General features: G+C 40.8%; 2 protein-coding genes across 5 annotated transcripts in view; both read right to left on the reverse strand.

Moving 5' to 3' along the window:
- Positions 1-3,034: 3,034 nt before the first annotated feature.
- Positions 3,035-7,191, reverse strand: LOC110526384 (bolA-like protein 3). The gene is made up of 4 exons (XM_021607326.2): positions 7,036-7,191; positions 6,704-6,830; positions 4,128-4,216; positions 3,035-3,846 (listed from the first exon to the last, which is right to left on the reverse strand). The coding sequence occupies exons 1-4, from the start codon at positions 7,069-7,071 to the stop codon at positions 3,781-3,783; spliced, it is 318 nt and encodes a 105-aa protein (XP_021463001.1). The 5' UTR covers positions 7,072-7,191; the 3' UTR covers positions 3,035-3,780.
- A 103-nt stretch (positions 7,192-7,294) lies between these two features.
- Positions 7,295-23,500, reverse strand: part of bco1 (beta-carotene oxygenase 1) — a 32,595-nt gene continuing 16,389 nt past the window's right edge. The window contains exons 1-12 of one of the 4 annotated variants that reach the window (XM_036980739.1): positions 20,136-20,154; positions 16,821-16,885; positions 12,225-12,353; positions 11,892-12,021; positions 11,564-11,711; positions 11,325-11,475; positions 9,081-9,280; positions 8,709-8,960; positions 8,505-8,610; positions 8,270-8,364; positions 8,059-8,170; positions 7,295-7,907 (exon numbers count right to left, since the gene is read on the reverse strand). In XM_036980739.1, coding sequence (XP_036836634.1) covers positions 7,753-7,907; positions 8,059-8,170; positions 8,270-8,364; positions 8,505-8,610; positions 8,709-8,960; positions 9,081-9,280; positions 11,325-11,475; positions 11,564-11,711; positions 11,892-12,021; positions 12,225-12,353; positions 16,821-16,884 — 1,542 coding nt within the window. In that variant the 5' untranslated portion in view covers position 16,885; positions 20,136-20,154 and the 3' untranslated portion in view covers positions 7,295-7,752. Of the gene's footprint in view, positions 7,908-8,058; positions 8,171-8,269; positions 8,365-8,504; positions 8,611-8,708; positions 8,961-9,080; positions 9,302-11,324; positions 11,476-11,563; positions 11,712-11,891; positions 12,022-12,224; positions 12,354-16,820; positions 16,977-20,135; positions 20,155-23,500 lie in introns of those variants that run through there. The other 3 variants (XM_036980738.1, XM_036980741.1, XM_036980740.1) reach the window with 3 other exon arrangements.

Here is a 23,500-nt window from a genome sequence, read left to right on the forward strand (position 1 = left end):
GCCCAAATTGATCACGTATGTCGCGCAGTTGAGAGTCGAGTGGAGACGAAAGGCTTCGGTTCAGTCAGTCGTCCTGATGAGCCTAGTTTATGCTGATTAGCTGGCAAAACAGTAGCATGGAATTGGCACTAATTAAAACTTGTAAAAGAATGTGATGTTTATTTCAATGGACGAGTGGGAAATAACTTATAGTATTGGTCACCATCTGGATGTCAGCTAACGTAACGACAAGTCCGTAGGAATGACCAGTACAACGGGTTTGTATTTAGGTGCTCCCCCAGCTGGGCAGTAGTTGCTTCGCGGGCCAATTGTATCACATGTCGCTAACGTGGTGAATTTGTTCCATCCCACGGGATTATATTTCGAGTAGGATAGCAGCCTACACGATAAAAAAAAAAAGTCAAATATTGGTATTAACCATCTAGATTTCACCGTGATACAGTCTACTGCCCAATGGGGAAATATGTGTGCTGCAAAGCTGGCAACACAACAACACGTCATTCAGTAAGGAGAGAAGTAGGTAGCTAGTTGGGTCGCAATATCAGGCCAGGCTGGCAGCTAAAGCACATTTATTGTAGTGATTTTCACCGAAAATGTGGCCTCCAACTACAGCATTAACGTCAACATTTTTGTAAACATTTATAAATAATACATTTAAAAAAAATAACAATTATTCCTTTACACATATGATTCTGATAATGAAATTGTGTTATGTGGGTGTCAATGAGTAGGCTGATACCCCGTTTCATGGGTGCACAATCCATAGGTAAGGCTGTACAATGAATATACAGTACCAGTCAAAAGTTTGGACACATCTACTCATTCAAGGGTTTTCTTTATTTTGACTATTTTCTACATTGTAGAATAATAATGAAGACATCAAAACTATGAAATAACACACATGGAATCATGTAGTAACCAAACAAGTGTTAAACAAATCAAAATATATTTTATATTTGAGATTCTTCAAAGTAGCCACCCTTTGCTTGATGACAGCTTCTCATGACAACCTTCTCAATTGGGTTGAGGTCAGGTGAATGTGGAGGCCAGGTCATCTGATGCAGCACCATCACTCTCCTTCTTGGTCAAATAGCCCTTACACAGCCTGGAGGTGTGTTTTGGGTCATTGTCTTGTTGAAATACAAATGATAGTCCCACTAATCGCAAACCAGATAGGATGGCGTATCGCTGCAGAATGCTGTGGAAGCCATGCTGGTTAAGTGTGCCTTGAATTCTAAATAAATCACTGACAGTTCACCAGCAAAGCACCATCACACCTCCTCCTCCATGCTTCATGGTGCGAACCACACATGCAGAGATTATCCGTTCACCTACTCTGCGTCTCACCAAGACACGGCGGTTGGAACCAAAAATATCACATTTGGACTCATCAGACCAAAGGACAGATTTCCACCGGTCTAATGTCCATTGCTCGTGTTTCTTGGCCCAAGCAAGGCTCTTCTTATCATTGGTGTCCTTTAGTAGTGGTTTCTTTGCAGCAATTCAACCATGAAAGGCCTGATTCACACAGTCTCCTCTGAACAGTTGATGTTGAGATGTGTCTGTTACTGGAACTCTGTGAAGCATTTATTTGGGCTGCAATCTGAGGTGCAGTTAACTCTAATGAACTTAACCTCTGCAGCAGAAGTAACTCTGGGTCTTCCTTTCCTGTGGTGGTCCTCATGAGAGCCTGTTGGCTTTTGTAACTGCACTTGAAGAAACTTTCAAAGTTTTTGACATTTTCCGGATTGACAGACCTTCATGTCTTAAAGTAATGATGGACTGTCGTTTCTCTTTGCTTATTTGAGCTGTTCTTAACATAATATGGACTTGGTACCACTCATACCTTGTCACAACACAACTGATTGGCTCAAAAACATTAAGAAGGAAAGAAATCCCACAAATTAACTTTCAACAAGGCACACCTGTTAATTGAAATGTATTCCAGGTGACTACCCCATGAAGCTGGTTGAGAGAATGCCAAGAGTGTGCAAAGCTGTCATCAAGGCAAAGGGTGGCTAATTTGAAGAATCTCAAATATATAACATATTTTAATTTGTTTAACACTTTTTTTGGTTACTACAACAATGTAGAAAATAGTAAAATAAAGAAAAACCCTTGAATGAGTAGGTGTGTCCAGTATTGACTGGTACTTTATGTATTTCCCCCAATACAATTATGTAGTCTAATACATCCACAATTGGATCATTGTTTTATGTCAGATGGCATCACTCCTATGCAAAGTGCGTCTCTCAACCGATCAGTGCAGGCAGAATTTACGCATTATCTGATGTAAGGCAACGCAGTTGAATTTCAACAGATTTTTCTGTTTATTGTCAAATTAATTCATTATTGTATTTCATTTTAAATTATGTAACAATATTCCAACTTTGTTTAGGATTATTCTGTCCAAATATGGCATGAATCCACTATTTTTATTTCTTTGCATCACTTTCAATGGGGGACTTTTATTTTGAAGATGAACAGCAAATTCCACTATTGTGCCTACAAATGAGCACGTGATCAGACAGGGTTATTCACAAATTTCTTCTTCCAGGCACGTAAATTCTAATATTTGTGAGTATCAAAACACGGACCTAACATTGATTGACTACAACAACACATAGGCTACATGACACTGTATGTCAGTATTTGGGGAAATTATTCATGTCCATTTCCTGGCAATAGTTTTCATGTCTATTATCCAATTATAACCTGTTTATGAATAAGCGAGCAACAAATTTACATCTCAAGTAGGCTACCATGTAGTAAAATGTATTCTCACTTGAAGTACTAACCCACAAAAATATTGGGGAAATAGCTAGGGGGCCCCACCTAATGGTGAATTAAACAGTAGAAAAAAACTGCAGTATACATTTACCAAGTATGGGTCGCATTGGGGCCACACAGTTGGAGTAGGCCCACACAGTGATTATTACAATCTAATGAGGTTGTTAGACACCTGCAAATGATAAATTCTACAGTAGTGTAGGCAAAATCCTGAAGTATCCCTTTAATAAAGACATAAGGATCCTGTATTTTTGTCCTTTGAATCACATACTATTTATTGAAGTGCATTTACTTCGACAGCAATTGTTATTTCTACATTCATGGTTAACAAGGAGGAATGACAGAACAGAAATACTGGAAACGGAATCGAAACTTGTCTCATGACTGTGTCTCATGACTTTAACAAACAGCTACTACACTAAACAAAAACACAAATATAGGAAGGATTTTCAATGACAGATTAAATGTACAAGAATAGTTGCATAGCTAGTCGTCATGAGGTTTTCTGACTGTTCACTACAATGTATTTGCATTCTATCTTTACAATGGTTAAAAACACTATAAGCCAACTCAATTGGTTAGGGGGCTAATTGACTTGGCAATTTACTAATGAATCCTGACAGCGTCATTTTGTGCTTATCATAGCTTTTTAGGTCAATGTCTTCTGTAAAGGCAGCATTCGAATAATCTCATCATCAATAATTTAACTTTTTATGGTGAATAAATAAAAATATATGATGGTTTTAGAGTTACATTTATTACACAATTGACATTGTAAAATGTGTCCCTACCATAAATTCTACAGATTATTTCTGACAAAACTGTCAGGAAATAACAGGACAAACTGTTTCCTTTGTTACTGTCAGACACATCAGCAATTAATCTGAGATTTTGGGGTGTTCATCCTCAGATCAAAATGTAATCAGCATATGAGCATTCCGTTCGAGGGGTGTATGTTCAAAGACCTACAATTTGTGAAAGGGCTTGGTCCTACTCTCGAGGAACATCTGTGAATATTCGTAGTCCATGCATTCCTTGGATCTCCTCCTTGAGTGCCTGTGGATGAGAACATAGCACTTTTCAGCTGTGCTGTTTTTGCAACAATTTTGCAAATGGAATAAAATGCATTACAGGATAATAATTTCACCTGAAAGGTTTGACATAATACTTGACATACTTGACTATTTGTTGTTGCTTTCTCTCTACCCCCACACAACCGATCGGTACAAAACAATATCAACCAAAGCAGATGTAACATTTTGACAGCTATATAGCCTACGCTTCCATACAATGGTGCAAACTAATTGATCTCTCCAGAATGTATCTCCATAGGTTACCTGGTTGACTAGTTGGTGTTGTTGAACAGTTCTTTTCCCTTTAAATTCATTGGATTCTATGTGGACTTCATACATGGCACCACAGCCACCTAAGAACAGAAAACATAATGACACACAATTGTCATGAGCGCACCAAGGAATCAGAGACGTCATGCCCATAAGGGGAACAAGGTCACGTGCCCCCTCAGATTTGTCCTGTTTTTGATTTGATTTTAGCTGCAGGACTCACAGGAGGTAAGTTTATAAATGCATTTGATTAAGCTATGCGGCCTATTGATTTATTTTTGATGAATAAATAAAACAATGTTGTTATTTCTCTGTAATTCTAGCCACTTTATGAAGTTTGCTTTAGCTAGGCTGCTAGACAGGTTCCCAATCTCCCAACCTCATAACTAGCGCAGCTTGTCTAACTATCTTAGCTGGCATGTCTGCTGGCAATTTTGCTAAACTTTAGAAAAGCAAGTAATTACTAAATGTACTGAATAAGACTCACATTCCTTTCAATATTTTACCCATATTTTAGCAGAGATACAGGGAAGCATAACAAAAATAACCACCAGGCAGGAATATACAGACAGCTCAAGAGGTATGTTTAGAAAAATGCATAAATATACTTGGTTTCAATGTAATCTGGCACCTTATATCATTATAGTTGTGAATTAATTATGATGCCATGATATGTGCCTGTATTGATGTGTGTTATGATCCCATGTACTGTGGTGTAATTTGTATGTAATATCCTAGGCATATTAGTGCAGTATATTGATATGTGTTATTTACAATAGTCAGAATGACACCCTCATTAAAAGTGAACAGGTACAGAGGTATGCTTAGATAACCTATCCAGAAAAATCTATTTTTTTTTTTACATAGAATTAGGCATAATGTTTATGCCTCTAGGTTTCAGAAAAAAAGCTGTTTCGGGTATTTGAAAAATTCTCCAACTTCCCCCTCCATCCTCTCGTACTTCGTAACCCCTCTAAAATAATGGGTGCATGACGCCCCTGCCTAGGCCGAGCACTAGCCGAGCGTAGACTTACTAGCCCTCGCACAAATAAATTAAGAGATGAAGCTGAAAACCTTTTTTTCTCCGGTAATAGTGATCATGGAGGGAGAGATATGGAGTGAGGGAAGTGAAGAGAGTTAAGATGAGATAGGTAAAAATGGAAGTGAGGAGTCTGAGAAGAAAGATCGGGCGACTGCTGTGCCTTTGAAGAATGGAAAGCAAGCAGATCTGGGGAATCCAAATAAGCGGATTGTCTATGAGGATTCTATGGTGATTGGAGTTTGGTTCTTAGAAAAAGTCAATCATGGGGTTTTGGCAGACCCGTTTGAGGTCTCAAGTTGGGTGGAGAGTAGGATAGGGAAGTATGTATGCAGTATGCTAAGATAGAGATGAGCTTATTCGTTAGGATAGGCTTCATATCCACCTTCCAGAGGGACTGAGCATTGTGCACGGTCCGACTGGGAGAACAAGAAATAATATGCTTTAGTTTACGGAGCAGGGCTCCATTCAAGGGCATAATAGCAGTGCCTCTAAGTGTAGAGGTTGAGCAGCTAAAGAGGAAGGTTCATGGTGTGTGAGGCCATGTGGCTTAGCTGTAATCGAGATGGATTGGAGGAGGAGCCTGTCGGTTTTGCTATGCTTTGATTTGGAGGTACTTTTGATCGGGTTGAGATATATTGAGCTATCTGGTTAGCGCATTCATGCCAGCTGTTCTGCAGTGTTTCCACTGCCAGAAATGTGGTCATGTAGCATCAGTGTGTAGGATGGGGCAGCCTAAATGTACAAGGTGTAGAGGTTTCCACATAGTGGAGAAATGTTTGAAGGGTGAGCCCAGAAAGTGTAGTAATTGTGGAGGCAGTCATGAGGCCAGGGCTACAGACTGCCTGGTAAAGGTGAAACAGACACAGGTGGGACTGGGTGTTACATAAGCAGAAGAAGTGAGAAGGATGAATCAGGAGGTAGGGCTCAGGGCTCTCCATGTTGCCTGCTCAGAGGGAGGACAAATAGTAAATAGTAAAAGTGGTTGTGAATTGTGCTGCACAAGTAGAAAGCTGGTCAGATAAAATTGGAATTGTTGGGTAGAGCAGCTGAACCGTTTCTGGATATTGTAGATATTTCTGCAAAGGATCTACAGAAGAGGTAGTGTTGCCCACTCAGGTCTGTGCTTAGAGATAGTGCTGGGTATGGTAGTACAGGCAGTTTGGGCTGGGTTTTTGGTTGTTCTTCCTTAAGTATTTTCTTGAACTTATGAGTGCATCTATGCATCTGGAACTCCAACATGTGAGAGAGTAAATAAAGTACAGGTCGTTGCGGTAAAGCACTATTATTATTGGATGCCAACCGCCAATAATCCACACAAGAATAATGCACTATCCTAGGAGCTTCTCGCATTTCGTTCCAATAGTCGAGTAAACGAGACCTAATATGGAAGGATGACCACGCGAGTGTGAGTCCACTGAATACCAGTAAGACAACAAATTCAGCGTCGTAGTAACATACATTTCATTATGCATAATGATTTAGCTAGATCAGGACCCCTTTTGACACCCATGTTTTGAGATCTATTTACCTGATATGTCCACAACTTTTAGAGACGTGGCCGATGGAAACTTCTCTTTGAGAATATGTGCAATTCGTGTCTCTCCATCGGTCTGAGAAGACAGAGTCCTCTGCAACTGTCTAGAAACCAAAATTGCCTAAAACAAATGTTTTCAAAGACAGTTAGCGAACGTTTGCTAACTCACAATACATTTGAAATGACATGTGACGTTAGCTAGCTCACGTCAAATGGTCAGTGTCACTTGCTGTCTGATTTGATTGAGTGAGCACAAAATATTCGCACTCAACCTTCAAATTTAGCTAGTCTAACGTTATGCATTAAAATGAATGAAATTGATTTACTTTATTTTTTTGAAGAAATTTTAAAATAGAGAGCATCGTGACCAAGTACTTTAATGGCGATAAAACAATGAACAGTAATCCACCACACGTTTATAGAAAGTCATGACCCTCGCATTGAGGTTATAATAAAACCGCGCCTCGATGACAAATGTTGATGGTCGTCTCGACAATATGACGTAGGGATCAGAGTCACGCAAACATCAACGTAAACTCACTTTGGGGTAACTACTGGCGCCCTCTTATGGACCGGAGACAACCATCACTCTTTTCACACTTTATTAGGCCTAATTAAATAACAACAAATGGTACAATAATTTGTATTATAAGGATTTTCCTTGACAATGCTATACAGGACAAAACTACATAAAAACATGAACAATAAAATACATAATTATGTGATTGGTGTGTTATATACTTAGCAAAACGCTAAAAAACATTTTCTTAAATATTTCATGGTAGATGATTTTGAGGATATTCATAATGGGTTCCCTTGAGATAAAGACAAATTCAAGACTACACTGGCATTAGTCCATAGATAACTGCTCACATGTGTTGTGCAAAATGTAGCAATATTAGCACTGGGACATTGTTAAGAAAACATTTACAAGGCACTTTGGTATTTAAAGTATCTAATACTATCCCTATCGTTTCCCATAGTGTCTATTTCTTTGTGGAGGGTAGTAGGCTACTCTTGGAGTAAATCATTTCTTTGTCATACTAATTTTCCATTGGGATGAAGTATCCATGCATGTCCATGTGAAGCTCTGCATTCATATATGCTCGAGCTACCTCCTTGAAAGACTTTGCATCCAGCACCAAGATGAAGCCAGATTCCCCTGGATTGGAGTTGATGACTGTTGTCAAGACCACACCTGGACATAGGAGACATTTTGTTTGAATATGTTAGACACTTTCATTGAAATTCTAACTTTATTCAGAATACATTGTGAATGTCTGGCCATTCTAATCAAAACATAAGTCTTCATATATTTAAGATTTGAGGACCATGTAAAGCAATCTCACCATCATCCTCTCCTTCTCCGTTGGGTCTTGGAATGAACACAGGCTCTGATGGCCAGCAGTTCTCCTCACTCCATTCAGTCCTCTCCTTTGTCTCAATGTCCAACTTCATGATCTATTTATTAAAGTTAAGTATATAGTTAACACAATATTAGATAAGCAACACATGCAGTTATGTTCACAAAGGCCTAAATTAAATCACAGGGACTTTTACCTTAGTTGCCACTGCTGTCATTGCAACACAAGTCATGTAGACAAATCTGTACTTCTTGCCATTGAAGTCATAATTGATCCTGGGTAGTTCCACACCTGTAGATACATTTTGGGATTGAACAACAAAATCAACACGAGTATATTGTGAAAGAAAATGTTGGGTGATATGTATTTTGAGTGTCTATAAAGGCACAAGAATTTAACAGAACATTGAGCAATACAAGTTTTGGTCTTACTGTCACAAAGCACCTCTGGCTGGCAGAGTAGTTTACCCTCTTTCTCTTTCACAGCGCTGGCTGTTGTGTATTGGAGTTTCACCATATCATCTCCTACATCAATCCCCTTCAGAAACAGTTCGCAACATTATAAAAACAGTTGACTACGCATTAGTTGAGAGCAATGTTTAAAGGTTAAGATAGTAATCAGTTGCAAACCATTACCTTGTCAGTCTGTACAGGAAGGGCAAATCTTTTGCACTTTGGCACAGACATTGCGGAGGTCTTTGATTGTTCTTTTAACACATTTAGGTAGAACATGTTGTATAAGCTGGGATCTTCATAGGCGATAACATCAAAGATGACATGACCATCCTCTTCAAAGGCATTCACGTGATGGTACACTATCATTGCCTCTGTGTAGTACTTTATGCCCACTTCTTTGCCTGTCTTTCTATCGATCAGGTGAATCAGGGTCTGTCAAAATTGAAAACACAAAGGGATGTAATTTCCGTGAAATGGAAAAAACAATGTACTTGCACTTACATTGGACTCATTAAATTCATTGCCAAAGAAAATGAGTCTTATAACCCTTACATTTTCCTCAGGGCAAAACTTAAGACAACTAGCCCAGTTGACCCCTCTCATGTATGCTGTGGCCATCTTGAGGATGTCCAGTTTGAATGGCTGCTCAATGAAGATGAAGTAGTTGTCAGTCATGCCGAAGCTGTGGTAGTAGCTGGGGCTGAGGAGGGAGCGGCAGGGCACTGTGCAGATCACCTCAAGGTTCTTCAAGGCTGGAGAAGCATTGGCCTTATCTGATTAAACAAATAAACAGATCATTTACAACCATTTACAGCTATTTGTAATGTTTTGTGAAAACTATCTGCTTCATGGTCAGGATACTTCTCTATCCATGGTGTAAAGTAATAAGACAAAACCCAGAAAGGTGATGGGTAAATGGTTCTGCTAAATGTTTGAGATTGTAAAATACAAGGTTATTGCTCAAATGGGTTAAAACATGACTTCAACAATTTAAAAAAGGTATTGACCACTGCTATTTGAGACTATGCATTTTCATCAGATACCAGTGAAGTTCAGAGTTTACAAGGTCAGTGGTCTAAAGTTTAACTCCTGGGGGGCCGACATCTCTGCTGGCTGTCTCTATTTCCTTTTAATTGGTGTCTGTTTTAGACCTGACAACAGAGGTGTGGACAGTGATCAAGTCCAAGGCAAAAACAACCTGGGGACAGGTGATACCCTATAACTAGGAATTAACTAACTCAAACATAGAGACAAGGTGATATTTTTGAAGATATACAGTACCAGTCAAAAGTTTATTTATTTAGACTATTTTCTACATTGTAGAATAATAGTGAAGACATCAAAACTATGAAATAACACATGGAATCATGTAGTAACCAAAAAAAAAAAAAAGTGTTAAACAAATCAAAAATCTATTTTATATTTGAGATTCTTCAAAGTAGCCACCCTTTGTCTTGACAGCTTTGCACACTCTTGGCATTCTCTCATCCAGCTTCATGAGATAGTCACCTGGAATGCATTTCAATTAACAGGTGTGCCTTGTTAAAAGTTCATTTGTGGAATTTATTTTTCTTAATGCGTTTGAGCCAATCAGTTGTGTTGTGACAAGGTAGTGGTGGTATACAGAAGATAGCCCTATTTGGTAAAAGACCAAGTCCATATTATGGCAAGAAAAGCTCAAATAAGCAAAGAGAAACAACAGTCCATCACTACTTGAAGACATGACGGTCAGTCAATTAGGAACATTAAGAATTGTAAATTTCTTCAAGTGCAATCACAAAAACCATCAAGAGCTGTGATGAAACTGGCTCTCATGAGGACCGCCACAGGAAAGGAAGACCCAGAGTTACCTCAGTTGCAGAGGATAAGTTCATTAGAGTTACCAGCCTCAGAAATTCCAGCCCAAATAAATGCTTCAGTGTTCAAGTAACATAACAGACATCTCAACATCAACTGTTCAGGAGAGACTGTGTGAATCAGGCCTGCAAAGAAACCACTACTAAAGGACACCAATAACACGAAGATACTTTCTTGGGCCAAGAAACACGAGTAATGGACATTAGACCGGTGGAAATCTGTCCTTTGGTCTGATGAGTCCAAATTAGAGATTTTTGGTTCCAACCGCCGTGTCTTTGCGAGACGCAGAGTAGGTGAACAGATTACCTCTGCATGTGTTGTTCCCACTGTGAAGCATGGAGGAGGTGTGATGGTGCTTTGCTGATGACACGGTCAGTGATTTATTTAGAATTCAAGTCACACTTAACCAGCATGGCTACCACAGCATTCTTCAGCGATACGCCATCCTATCTGGTTTGCGATTAGTGGGACTATAATTTGTTTTTCAACAGGACAATGACCAAAAACACACCTTCAGGCTGTGTAAGGGCTATTTGACCAAGAAGGAGAGTGATGGTGCTGCATCAGATGACCTGGCCTCTACAATCACCCAACCTCAACCTTGAAAAGGTTTGGAATGAGTTGGACCGCAGAGTGAAGGAAAAGCAGCCAACAAGTGCTCAGCATTTGTGGGAACTCCTTCAATACTATTGAAAAGCATTCCTCATGAAGCTGGTTGAGAGAATGCCAAGATTGTGCAAAGATGTCATCAAGGCAAAGGGTGGCTCCTTTGAAGAATCTTAAATATGTTTTGATTTGTTCTACACTTTTTTGGATACTACATGATTTCACATGTGTTATTTCAAAGTTTGATGTCTGCACTATTTACCATGTAGAAAATAGTAAAAATAAAAACCCTTGAATGAGTAGGTGTGTCCAAACTTTTGACTGGTAGTGTACCTCCCGCAGTAGTGTCTGGAACCTTGAATAAGGTGTATTTAGTCTTTCCCTTCTCCGCTATTGAAGTTCCCATGTTGTAGGCTGTTCCGTCTTTATCGTAATGTGGATGGGATGTCACCAGGTTCACAGCAAGGTATTTCATGTAGTCAACCTAGTGAGATAACAAGATAGGCTTATAAACAGGTGTGTTCATACGTATGGTCATCCAGATGGCAACGCCAGTATTAACTTTAAATGACCTTGTCCTGAGTCTCCAGAGTCACAGGATCTACTTTGCGGATGTAGTTGGTTTCAGAGGTTGCATAATAATCCTTCCCATATCGAATGAAATTGTTGCCACAGTTGTCAGTGAAGTCTGGGACCGTGTGGTTAAGAAAGGTGATCACCCTGGAGACAAAGATCATTTAAAATCAGCAACAGGCAAATTCATAGGGACAAATTAAATTAAATCAACAGTCAGATCAGATGCACTATCATGCCTGATCTTTTGCTACAGCATGCCAGAACATAATTAATTAACATCTTGCCTTTTTAATGTGCAAAAATGAACCATCTGTAATGTACTACCTAGATATGACGTTTTTGCCTGGGTCCGGGTAGGCCATTGTCCCCATTTCAGACACAACAATTCTTTTGGCTGCCATGTTGTCTTTGTATGTGTCTCCACGTAAATATCTGCTTCTGTAGATTACCTCACCTGAAGAAAATAATTGTACACACACACGATGATTTACTTCTATTGAGAGTTTAATTGCTAAATGTGGGAATTAATTGTACTTGCACAACCCATGGCGCCCATAGCACCAAAAAGCCCAAAAGCTTGCCAATTGGACTTATCATTAGATCATCTTGTTTGAGTTTCTATATCACAAAAAAGAGAAACACTTCCAGTCATTTTACCATCTTTGAATGTAAAGCTGTGCATCAGGGCCATCCCATCGAACCAGTGGTTGTATGTGGTATCCCCCACTGAGAATATGCCTGGCCCATTGCGCAACAACGTGCCTTGCAGCCAGCTTGGAAGGTTTCCTATATAAAACAATAGTTTAGTTTTACAAAACAGCATGAGGGGGGGGGGGGGGGGGGGGGGTCTATGACAGTGTGTCCACTCCGCCAGCAAGAATAAGTAAGATACAGCAAGAATAAGGCTGTGTCCTCTGCGATTTTTCTTCAAAATAAAAGTTGTGCAATTAAGATGGTGAGAAATAATACAAATGGTCAAAATTCATAACAGTATATGGGGAAATGTTAGCAGATCTACAATTTTGTTTAACAATATGACAATTTATAAAGTTAATCACCTTTACAGCACAAGTAATATTATAGCATTTACATTATTGCATTCAAATAATTACTAGATAATTATGGTAACAGTAATACAAATAAAACATTCATAATGATACTATTAATAACAATATTATTATAATAAACTTCAGAAAACACTTAAATCCCATAGTTAATTAGCCTATTCGTATTGCACGATGTTCAGTACATTTTCATATTGGACATACAGTACTGCACAACTTCCTGTACATTCTGGCGTAGTAAAAGGGGGGCCCTTCTACTCAGGAGCACCACTAGTTTCGAAATCCACAGGGTTTACAACAGAGGAGCATCACTGCTCATTCTGCACCCCTTAAAACCTTTTGCTGCAGTGGGCTAGGCCAGGGTCACAGAGTGTTTCTTGGTAGTCTTAAACAAATCTACTTTGAAACAGAAGTATACAACTCACACACAGAGTTATGGGCTTTAAAAATAAAAAACTGTACCATGCCAGATATGGACTTGAAATTTATACAATTGTTTTTATCCCAATATTACACTTTCACAGAAGACTGAAATATAACAATCATTTGACATGGAAAAAAATGATTTTCAGCTGCTTTTTGAAATCATGTTTATTAATTATGAAAAATATTAACATTCAACCCACGAGGTCATTTGACTGCAGGAAAGTGCTCAGGAGTGGCCTTTCATATTGGACATACTGCACTGTACATAATTATCTGTACATTGTGTCACAGTAAAAAGGAGGCCCTTCTACTCAGGAGTGCCACTAGTTTCCAAATCAGAGCGTACACCCAGAGGGGTGTCGCTGCTCATTTTGCAGCCCTTAAAGTGTGGCCAATCAGCTTAAATCCAATAGTATTTTCATACTAGAAATACATATTGCACCATACACAATGATCTGTGCGTTGTGTCACAGTAACATTTTATTTAACCAGGTAAGTTGGCTGAGAACACATTCTCATTTACAGCAACGACTGGTGAACATTTAGAGGGGAGAGGAGGGGGAATGAGCGAAATTGGAAGCTGGGGAAGATTAGGTGGCCATGATGGTATGAGGGCCATATTGGGAATTTAGCAAGGACACTGAGGTTCACACCCCTATGCTTACAATAAGTGATATCTTTAGTGACCTTTAGTTTAAAGTCCCATCCAAAAGATGGCACTCTGCACAGTCTACTCAGGAGCACTTCTAGTTTCCAAATCCACAGAGTTTACACACAGAGGAGCGTCGCTGCTCATTTGGCGGCCAATCAACATAAAAATCAAATGTTGTTTTACACATTGGACATTCATATTGCACTGTACAAATGGGACAGCAAGCCTCACAAGGGCCGCCAAAAACAGCGAAGCTTCTCTGGGTGTAAACTATTGGATTTAATTTCCAAAATCTGTGTCCCGGGAGTACTTTGTAATTTTGGCCTGCTTCACAGCGGTCACTCTGGCTACTATAACTGTAGTAGCTTAGTACTGGTGAATAACTAATAAGACAATAAATTGTCTTTGTTCCAGGAGTGGTCTTTGTTCCAGGCCTCCAGAATATTGTTAATTGACTATGAGATACAATTTTGAAAACTGGGTTCAACATTTTGCGAAACAACCACATCCATTAGCCATTTCACATGGCCATTATTTAAATCATTAAAAGCCTATAACTAATGCAGTTCGTGCCATAAAGCTATTAACCTTCAGATTGTGGCAAATTGTGGGATGTCGTCATAGATATTAAAACCAGGGGATCTCTGACCCTGTATGTGTAGCCCAACTATCTGATGCGTTCTGGTCAGAAAGAGTATAATGTTGTTGCCACCAGTAGCATTGAATGCAAGGGAAGCCAGCAAGCATTTGGCATCCCTTGACAACAAAATATATATATATATATATATATATATACACACACTGCTCAAAAAAATAAAGGGAACACTTAAACACAATGTAACTCCAAGTCAATCACACTTATTGTGAAATCAAACTGTCCACTTAGGAAGCAACACTGATTGACAATAAATTTCACATGCTGTTGTGCAAATGGAATACAGGTTGAAATTATAGGCAATTAGCAAGACACCCCCAATAAAGGAGTGGTATGAGGGCCCACCGTCCACAGGTGGGGGTTGTGCTTACAGCCCAACACCGTGCAGGACATTTGGCATTTGCCAAAGAACATCAAGATTGGCAAATTCGCCACTGGCACCCTGTGCTCTTCACAGATGAAAGCAGGTTCACACTGAGCACATGTAACAGACGTGACAGAGTCTGGAGACGCCGTGGAGAACGTTCTGCTGCCTGCAACATCCTCCAGCATGACCGGTTTGGCAATGGATCAGTCATGGTGTGGGGTGGCATTTCTTTGGGGGGCCGCACAGCCCTCCATGTGCTCGCCAGAGGTAGCCTGACTGCCATTAGGTACCGAGATGAGATCCTCAGACCCCTTGTGAGACCATATGCTGGTGCGATTGGCCCTGGGTTCCTCCTAATGCAAGACAATGCTAGACCTCATGTGGCTGGAGTGTGTCAGCAGTTCCTGCAAGAGGAAGGCATTGATGCTATGGACTGGCCGCCCGTTCCCCAGACCTGAATCCAATTGAGCACATCATGTCTCGCTCCATTCACCAATGCCACGTTGCACCACAAACTGTCCAGGAGTTGGCGGATGCTTTAGTCCAGGTCTGGGAGGAGATCCCTCAGGAGACCATCCGCCACCTCATCAGGAGCATGCCCAGGCGTTGTAGGGAGGTCATACAGGGACGTGGAGGCCACACACACACACACTACTGAGCATCATTTTGACTTGTTTTAAGGACATTACATCAAAGTTGGATCAGCCTGTAGTGTGGTTTTCCACTTTAATTTTGAGTGTGACTCCAAATCCAGACCTCCATGGGTTGATACATTTGATTTCCATTGATAATTTGTGTGATTTTGTTGTCAGCACATTCAACTATGTAAAGAAAAGTATTTAATAAGAATATTTCATTCATTCAGATCTAGGATGTGTTATTTTAGTGTTCCATTTATTTTTTTGAGCAGTGTACATTGATAGCCAATCAGCATTGAGCTAAACTGTGAATGATCCTGGTGCACCAAAAAAAAAAGGAAAGCCAGTTTGGATTTGGCTTCACACCAATCACATCAAGCCAGACTTCATTGAGAGAGAGAAAATATTTAATTCTTGCCTCTCCTTGTGTTGTTGTCCTCCAGTGTCTGGCTAGCTAAAATTGTCCCTTTTCTAAATTAGCCATGGACAGAGATTTGAACTTGTGGTTTTACTTAATTCTCCGTACTGGCCAATGATTATAAAGGCGATTCTGATCCAACCAAAAATTCATACGTTGTGTCTCTGGCCTGAGAGGATAGAAGTTCAATATGTAGCTAGATGTAGTAGGCTAATGTTTACTAGCTGGCTAATCATTGGCCATGAAATGCTTGCAAGCAAGCACTTTAGCCAGGTAGCTTATGACAACAAAAACTAAAAGCTTATACTGTATGACAGTCATTGATGTTTCGGGAAATGAAAGAGGATGGCACTGGCGTTCCTCTACAAGTAGGGTGAAGCAACATGTTTTTCTACACACACACGAGGGAAAGAAAGAAGTACCATGGACAGTCACATGATATTTAAGCGTACATTGATTGGACTACATTGTTTTTGGAATATTTTAGTTGTCACTGTATTAGACTAAGCATAGGTGAGTTGATGATGTTGCCATTTTGAAGTTGAAATGGTGCTGGAATAGTGGAAGCAGCTCCTGTTTTCTTTGGGACTTGAGGTAACTCTCAGGTGTTCTAAATCAATAGTTGTTCAGTTGTCTGAAAATCTCAGAAACATTGATTTAATTGACCATGCTGTAGGTCATGTAACTGTTAGTTACATGCAATATGCTTTGTGGACTCCACCAGACAGATGTTTTCTCTGGTTTTGTGATGAAACAAAGTTATGGTTGAATTTATTCTGCCACTGCCTCTTCTTATTGTCTCGGGCGTAGGCCAATATCACGATGGCAAGGCATATGAACAGGATAAGAGAAAACAAAGCAATTATCACAACCCCTAAATTGTAATAGGCAATTTTTTCCTGGCTTGGCTTCTCTAGGGATTTTACCCACGCACTGCTACTGCCCTAGTTATACCTGTGAATGTTACTGCGCATGTTATGTTGATAATGAAAATGATCTAAAGTTTCCATAACCATCTCACCAGGTTACATACCTTTGAGGTCCGCCTTCACTGGATCAGGTCTTTCTTCTATGTTTTTAGCGTAGTCGTAGGCCATCCTTATTGAGATGAAAAACAAATATTCATGCGTTACCTTCCTTAGAAGTTATGAGAGACGAAAAAGGGTGTCGTTTATATATTAGACAAGAAACCACTCCCATTTCTGAGTTTCCAAGTAGTAGCCTAATATAAGCGCAAGCCGCTTACATTTGAGTCATTTAGCAGACGCTCTTATGTGGAGCGACTTATAGTAGTGAGTGCATACATTTTCATACTTTTTTTCGTGCTGCCCCGCAGTGGTAATCGAACTCACAATGCTCTACCAACTGAGATACACGAAACTATAGCATATCATCTTTCTCTTATCTTGTCTACTGACTGACTATATTGTGTATGTTCCTGATCGGTCATTAGGAGTTCACATATGGAGCGAGATACCTGCCAAAAGGTTGAACGTACATACCATTAGGATCATAAGAAAAGTAAACGTGAAATTTAATCTGTGAACATACAAACACCATGTTACGATTACCAACTAACATTTTAAGCTTGAACAAATCTTGTGTTGCAATTCTGACCTACAATAATACCTTTTAGAGTTTTGGCAGTGTCATCTCAAGAACGCAAAAACAATGACACCAAAAGGCCACACTAACAAGCATAAAAAAACAGAAGTCAGAGAAACCGGAAAGAGGTATGTTGCACGTTATCAAGTTAAGTCTCCATTCTCTATTACTCCTCAGTTGAGTTTACTTCACATATTGGTAGTTAATGTAATAGATTTGTTTGCCAGGGCAAATCTAGATAGCACTAGCTCTATTATGCCTATTATCTCTGGGTGACGTGGACATCCCCATGCTCGCACCTTATCAATATATGACTAATTCAATATTGCACCATCCCATTCTCTGAGCTCTATCTGCAATCATAACCAGTTGTATCTACCAAGAATAATGAAACATATAAATAATACATGTTTGGTGAGTCTATTAATTATTTAATAGACTCACTACTCAATATTTTTTTATTTAATATTTTGATATTTCTTTCATCACTTAAAATCTTGCCAAAGCATATTCTGTAGGAGGGGTTCATATGAATTTAAAATAATTGTAGAACTTTGTGTTTAACTGTTTTTATTATAGGGCTCCCCTTAACAGGAGACTCTAGCTCACAGGCCTTTAAATATAACCTCTAAATACATTTTAAACAAAATAGTTTAAGCATGTGCAGTGGCTGATAGAAAAAAAACGATTTGGCAATAAGAATAGGCAATAGATAGTTATGACCATTCCGCTCAGGACAGGTTATAGACCAGACTTAATCAAGATTTTGTTTAGTCTCTTTTATTGATATGGATAGGTAGTTAAATGACTACAGACCCGTAGCATCCACGTCCGTAGCCATGAAGTGCTTTGAAAGGCTGGTAATGGCTCACATCAACACCGTTATCCCAGAAACCCTAGACCCACTCCAATTTGCATACCGCCCAAACAGATCCACAGATGATGCTCTCTATTGCACTCCACACTGCCGTTTCCCACCTGGACAAAAGGAACACCTATGTGAGAATGCTGTTCATTGACTACAGCTCAGCGTTCAACACCATAGTACCCTCAAAGCCCATCACTAAGGTAAGGATCCTGGGACTAAACACCTCCATCTGCAACTGGTTCCTGGACTTCCTGACAGGCCGCCCTCAGTTGGTGAGGGTAGGTAGCAACACATCTGCCACGCTGATCCTCAACACTGGAGCTCCCCAGGGGTGCGTGCTCAGTCCCCTCCTGTACTCCCTGTTCACCCACAACTGCATGGCCAGGCACGACTCCAACACCATCATTAAGTTTGCTGACGACACAACACCGACAACGACGAGACAGCCTATAGGGAGGAGGTCAGAGACCTGGCCGGGTGGTGCCAGAATAACAACCTATCCCTCAATGTAACCAAGACTAAGGAGATGATTGTGGACTACAGGAAAAGGAACACCAAGCATGTCCCCATTCTCATCGACGGGGCTGTAGTGGAGCAGGTTGAGAGCTTCAAAGTCCTTGGTGTCCAAATCAATAACAAACTAGAATGGTCCAAACACAGCAAGACAGTTGTGAAGAGGGCACGACAAAGCCTATTCCCCCTCAGGACTATAAAAAGATTTGGCATGGGTTCTAAGAGGTTCTACAGCTGCAACATCGAGAGCATCCTGGCTGGTTGCATCACTGCCTGGTATGGCAATTGCTCGGCCTCCGACCGCAAGGCACTTCAGAGGGTAGTGCGTACGGCCCAGTACATCACTGGGGCAAAGCTGCCTGCCATCCAGGACCTCTACACCAGGCGGTGTCAGGAAGACCAGCCATCCCAGTCATAGACTGTTCTCTCTACTACCGCATGGCAAGCGGTACCGGAGTGCCAAGTTTAGGACAAAAAGGCTTCAACCATTTTTACCCCCAACCATAAGACTTCTGAACAGGTACATACTACCTCAATAAGCCTGCCGAACAGGTGTCTGTGTATAGCCTTGCTACTCTTTTTTTCAAATGTCTTTCTGTTGTTTTATTTCTGTGCTCACACACACCTTTTTTTGGCACCCTTAGTTAGAGCCTGTAAGTAAGCATTTCAATGTAAGGTTTACACCTGTTGATTTCGGCACACATGACAAATAAACTTTGATTTGATAAAATCTGTGATGGAGTTGTAAAATGTAAATGGCTATAACAAGCCTACATACAGGGTGGGATTCCTGCAAAAACAATTTCAGATGAGCCTAGCTATGACCACAGGGCTGGAGAAGGAGAGGTAAAATGTTTAAACATAAGCTTATTTATGCAAAACACACAAATAGCCGTCGTTTGGTAAGCCAAGCTGACAACACACAGTGGCAGCTAGTAAACTGGCTAGCTAGTAAGCTTATAGCATAGTAGTAATACCAGGGGAGAGGGATGCCTAAGGGGGGCAATCCGAATCTCACATCACACATCATATACCGTTAGCTGGGTAGGCTGACAATCTTCCTAGATGCTGTTATCTAGGGAAGTGACCCAGTCGGGTGAATTTCACACTCTGACCCACAGGTCACAGGCTGTTGGTGATAGACTGACAGTACAGTATATTGTTTTATTTTATTTTACCTTTATTTAACCGTCCAGACAACTCATACAGAGTTTAGCTTACCCTACCACGACCTGGGAAGATGCAATCTGAAAAACGGGAGCAGTGGAGCAGTCAACTTGCACGATACAACTAAGCCATACTTTGCGAGAGGAAATAAGAGACAGTGAGAGGAAATAAGAGACAGTGCGTGGTCTGACGTACAGTTTTATATGAACTGCGGCATGTCCTCCCATTTGTTGTTACTATTACTCGACCCGTGCGGAGCAAGAGGGATATGATCCATACTTTCAACCGTACTGACGGTCTGAAAGGTATGAAGTAGAACTAGAGGCAACGAGTGTCTTTGTCAAAAAGAATAACACGATTGGCCTATAGGTGAAGCTGTTATAAGCAACCTTTAAACCCTCATATCCGCTTGCCCGTTTTATCCAGAGACTTGTAGTCTGTACAGTGCCTTCAAAAAGTATTCACACCACTGGACTTTTTCCACATTTTCTTGTGTTACAGCCTGATTTTCAAACGGATTCAATTTAGATTGTGTCATTGCCCTACACACAATACGCCATAATGTCAAAGATACTTTTTTTTTTTTACAAATGAAACCTTTTAAGCTGAAATGTCTTCAGTAAATAAGTATCCAACCCCTTTGTTATGGCAAGCCTCAATGAATTCAGGAGTAAAAATGTGCTTCACAAGTCACATGATAAATTGCAACCTCGAAGAACAGGGAAGTTTTCCAATGCCTCCCAAGGGGCTCCTATTGCTACATGGGTAAAAATAGAAAAGCAGATATTAAATATCCCTTTGAGCATAGTGAAGTTATTAATTACTCTTTGGATGGTGTAGCAATGCACTCAGTCACTACAAAGATACAGGAGTCCTTCCTAACTCAGCTGCAGGAGAGGAAGGATAACACTCAGGGATTTCACCATGAGGCCAATTAAAACATTTACAGAGTTTAATGGCTGTGATAGGAGAAAACTGAGGATGGATCAACAACCTTGTAGTTACTCCACAATTTTAACCTAAATCACAGAGTGAAAAGGAGGAAGCCTGTACATAATACAAATATTCCAAAACTCGCATCCTGTTTGCAATAAGGCACTAAAGTAAAACTGCAAAAAAACTGTGGCAAAGAAATTAACTTTTTGTCCTGAATACAAAGTGTTATGTTTGGGGAAAATTCAACACTGAGTAGCACTCTTCATATTTTCAAGCATGGTGGTGTCTGCATCATGTTATGGGTGTGCTTGTCACCGGCAAGGACAAGGGAGTTTAGGATCCCTATCCCAGTCTGCTGTTCCCACATGCTTCAAGAGGGCCACCATTGTTCCTGTTCGCAAGAAAGCTAAGGTAACGGAGCTAAACGACTACCGCCCCGTAGCATTCACCTCCGTCATCATGAAGTGCTTTGAGAGACTAGTCAAGGACCATATCACCTCCACCCTACCTGACACCCTAGACCCACTCCAATTTGCTTACCGCCCAAATAGGTCCACAGACGATGCAATCTAAACCACACTGCACACTGCCCTAACCCATCTGGACAAGAGGAATACCTATGTGAGAATGCTGTTCATCGACTACAGCTCAGCATTTAACAGCATAGTACCCTCCAAACTCGTCATCAAGCTCGAGACCCTGGGTCTCGACCCCACCCTGTGCAACTGGGTACTGGACTTCCTGACGGGCCGCCCCCAGGTTGTGAGGGTAGGTAACATCTCCACCACGCTGATCCTCAACACTGGGGCCCCACAAGGGTGCGTTCTGAGCCCTCTCCTGTACTCCCTGTTCACCCACGACTGCGTGGCCACGCACGCCTCCAACTCAAATCATCAAGTTTGCGGACTACACAACAGTGGTAGGCTTGATTACCAACAACGACGAGACGGCCTACAGGGAGGAGGTGAGGGCCCTCGGAGTGTGGTGTCAGGAAAATAACCTCACACTCAACGTCAACAAAACTAAGGAGATGATTGTGGACTTCAGGAAACAGCAGAGGGAACACCCCCCTATCCACATCGATGGAACAGTAGTGGAGAGGGTAGTAAGTTAAGTTCCTTGGCGTACACATCACAGACAAACTGAATTTGTCCACCCACACAGACAGCATCGTGAAGAAGGCGCAGCAGCGCCTCTTCAACCTCAGGAGGCTGAAGAAATTCGGCTTGACACCAAAAGCACACAAACTTCTACAGATGCACAATCGAGAGCATCCTGGCGGGCTGTATCACCGCCTGGTACGGCAACTGCTCCGCCCACAACCGTAAGGCTCTCCAGAGGGTAGTGAGGTCTGCACAACGCATCACCAGGGGCAAACTACCTGCCCTCCAGAACACCTACACCACCCGATGTCACAGGAAGGCTATAATGATCATCAAGGACAACAACCACCCGAGCCACTGCCTGTTCACCCCGCTATCATCCAGAAGGCGAGGTCAGTACAGGTGCATCAAAGCTGGGACAGAGAGACTGAAAAACAGCTTCTATCTCAAGGCCATCAGACTGTTAAACAGCCACCACTAACATTGAGTGGCTGCTATCAACACACTGACTCAACTCTAGCCACTTTAATAATGGGAATTGATGGGAATTGATGTAAAATATATCACTAGCCACTTTAAACAATGCTACTTAATATAATGTTTACATACCCTACATTATTTATCTCATATGTATATGTATATACTGTACTCTATATCATCTACTGCATCTTTATGTAATACATGTATCACTGGCCACTTCAAACTATGCCACTTTGTTTACATACTCATCTCATATGTATATACTGTACTCGATACCATCTACTGCATCTTGCCTATGCCGCTCTGTACCATCACTCATTCATATATCTTTGTGTACATATTCTTTATCCCTTTACACTTGTGTGTATAAGGTAGTAGTTTCGGAATTGTTAGCTAGATTACTCGTTGGTTATTACTGCATTGTTGGAACTAGAAGCACAAGCATTTCGCGACACTCACATTAACATCTGCTAACCATGTGTTATGTGACAAATAAAATTTGATTTGATTTGATTTTAAAAAGAACAGAGCTAAGCACAAGCAAAATCCTAGAGGAAAACCTGGTTCAGATTGCTTTCTATCAGACACTGGGAGACAAATTCATCACAAATTCAGCAGGACAATAACCTAAAATCCAAGGCAAAATATACACTGAAGTTGCTTACCTAGACGATATTGAATGTTCCTGAGTAGCCTAGTTATAGTTTTGACTTAAATAGGCTTGAAAAGCTATGGCAAATCATTAAAATGGCTGTTTGTCACGTCTTCTCACGCTCCTCCCCTGTGGCATTCGACGTCGCCGGTGTACTACCACCGATCCTGGGATCTATCATTACCCGAACCTGCACGTCATCATGAAGCACACCAGGACTCCATTACCTCACTTATTACCTCCCCTATATCTGGCACTCCCTTAGGTTCTTTCTCCGGTCAGTATTGTTCCTGTATTTATGCGTAGACGCCACTGTTATGTTGTCTCGTTCCATGTTTTTTGTTTTATTAAACGTTTCCCCTGCAGCTGCTTCTCGACTCTCTCCGTCT

The sequence above is a fragment of the Oncorhynchus mykiss genome, chromosome 6 (assembly GCF_013265735.2).
Source record: "Oncorhynchus mykiss isolate Arlee chromosome 6, USDA_OmykA_1.1, whole genome shotgun sequence".
Classification (NCBI taxonomy): domain Eukaryota; kingdom Metazoa; phylum Chordata; class Actinopteri; order Salmoniformes; family Salmonidae; genus Oncorhynchus; species Oncorhynchus mykiss.

What these genes read in the sequence shown, in the direction of transcription:
- LOC110526384 (XM_021607326.2), bottom strand. Translation starts at nt 7,071, where the DNA reads ATGCTCTCTATTTTAAAATTTCTTCAAAAAAATAAA. An exon ending in AATTTCTTCAAAAAAATAAA is followed by an intron (nt 6,831 to 7,035) that starts GTAAATCAATTT and finishes CATTTGTTTTAG; the next exon opens with GCAATTTTGGTTTCTAGACA. An exon ending in AACACCAACTAGTCAACCAG is followed by an intron (nt 3,847 to 4,127) that starts GTAACCTATGGA and finishes TCTCATCCACAG; the next exon opens with GCACTCAAGGAGGAGATCCA.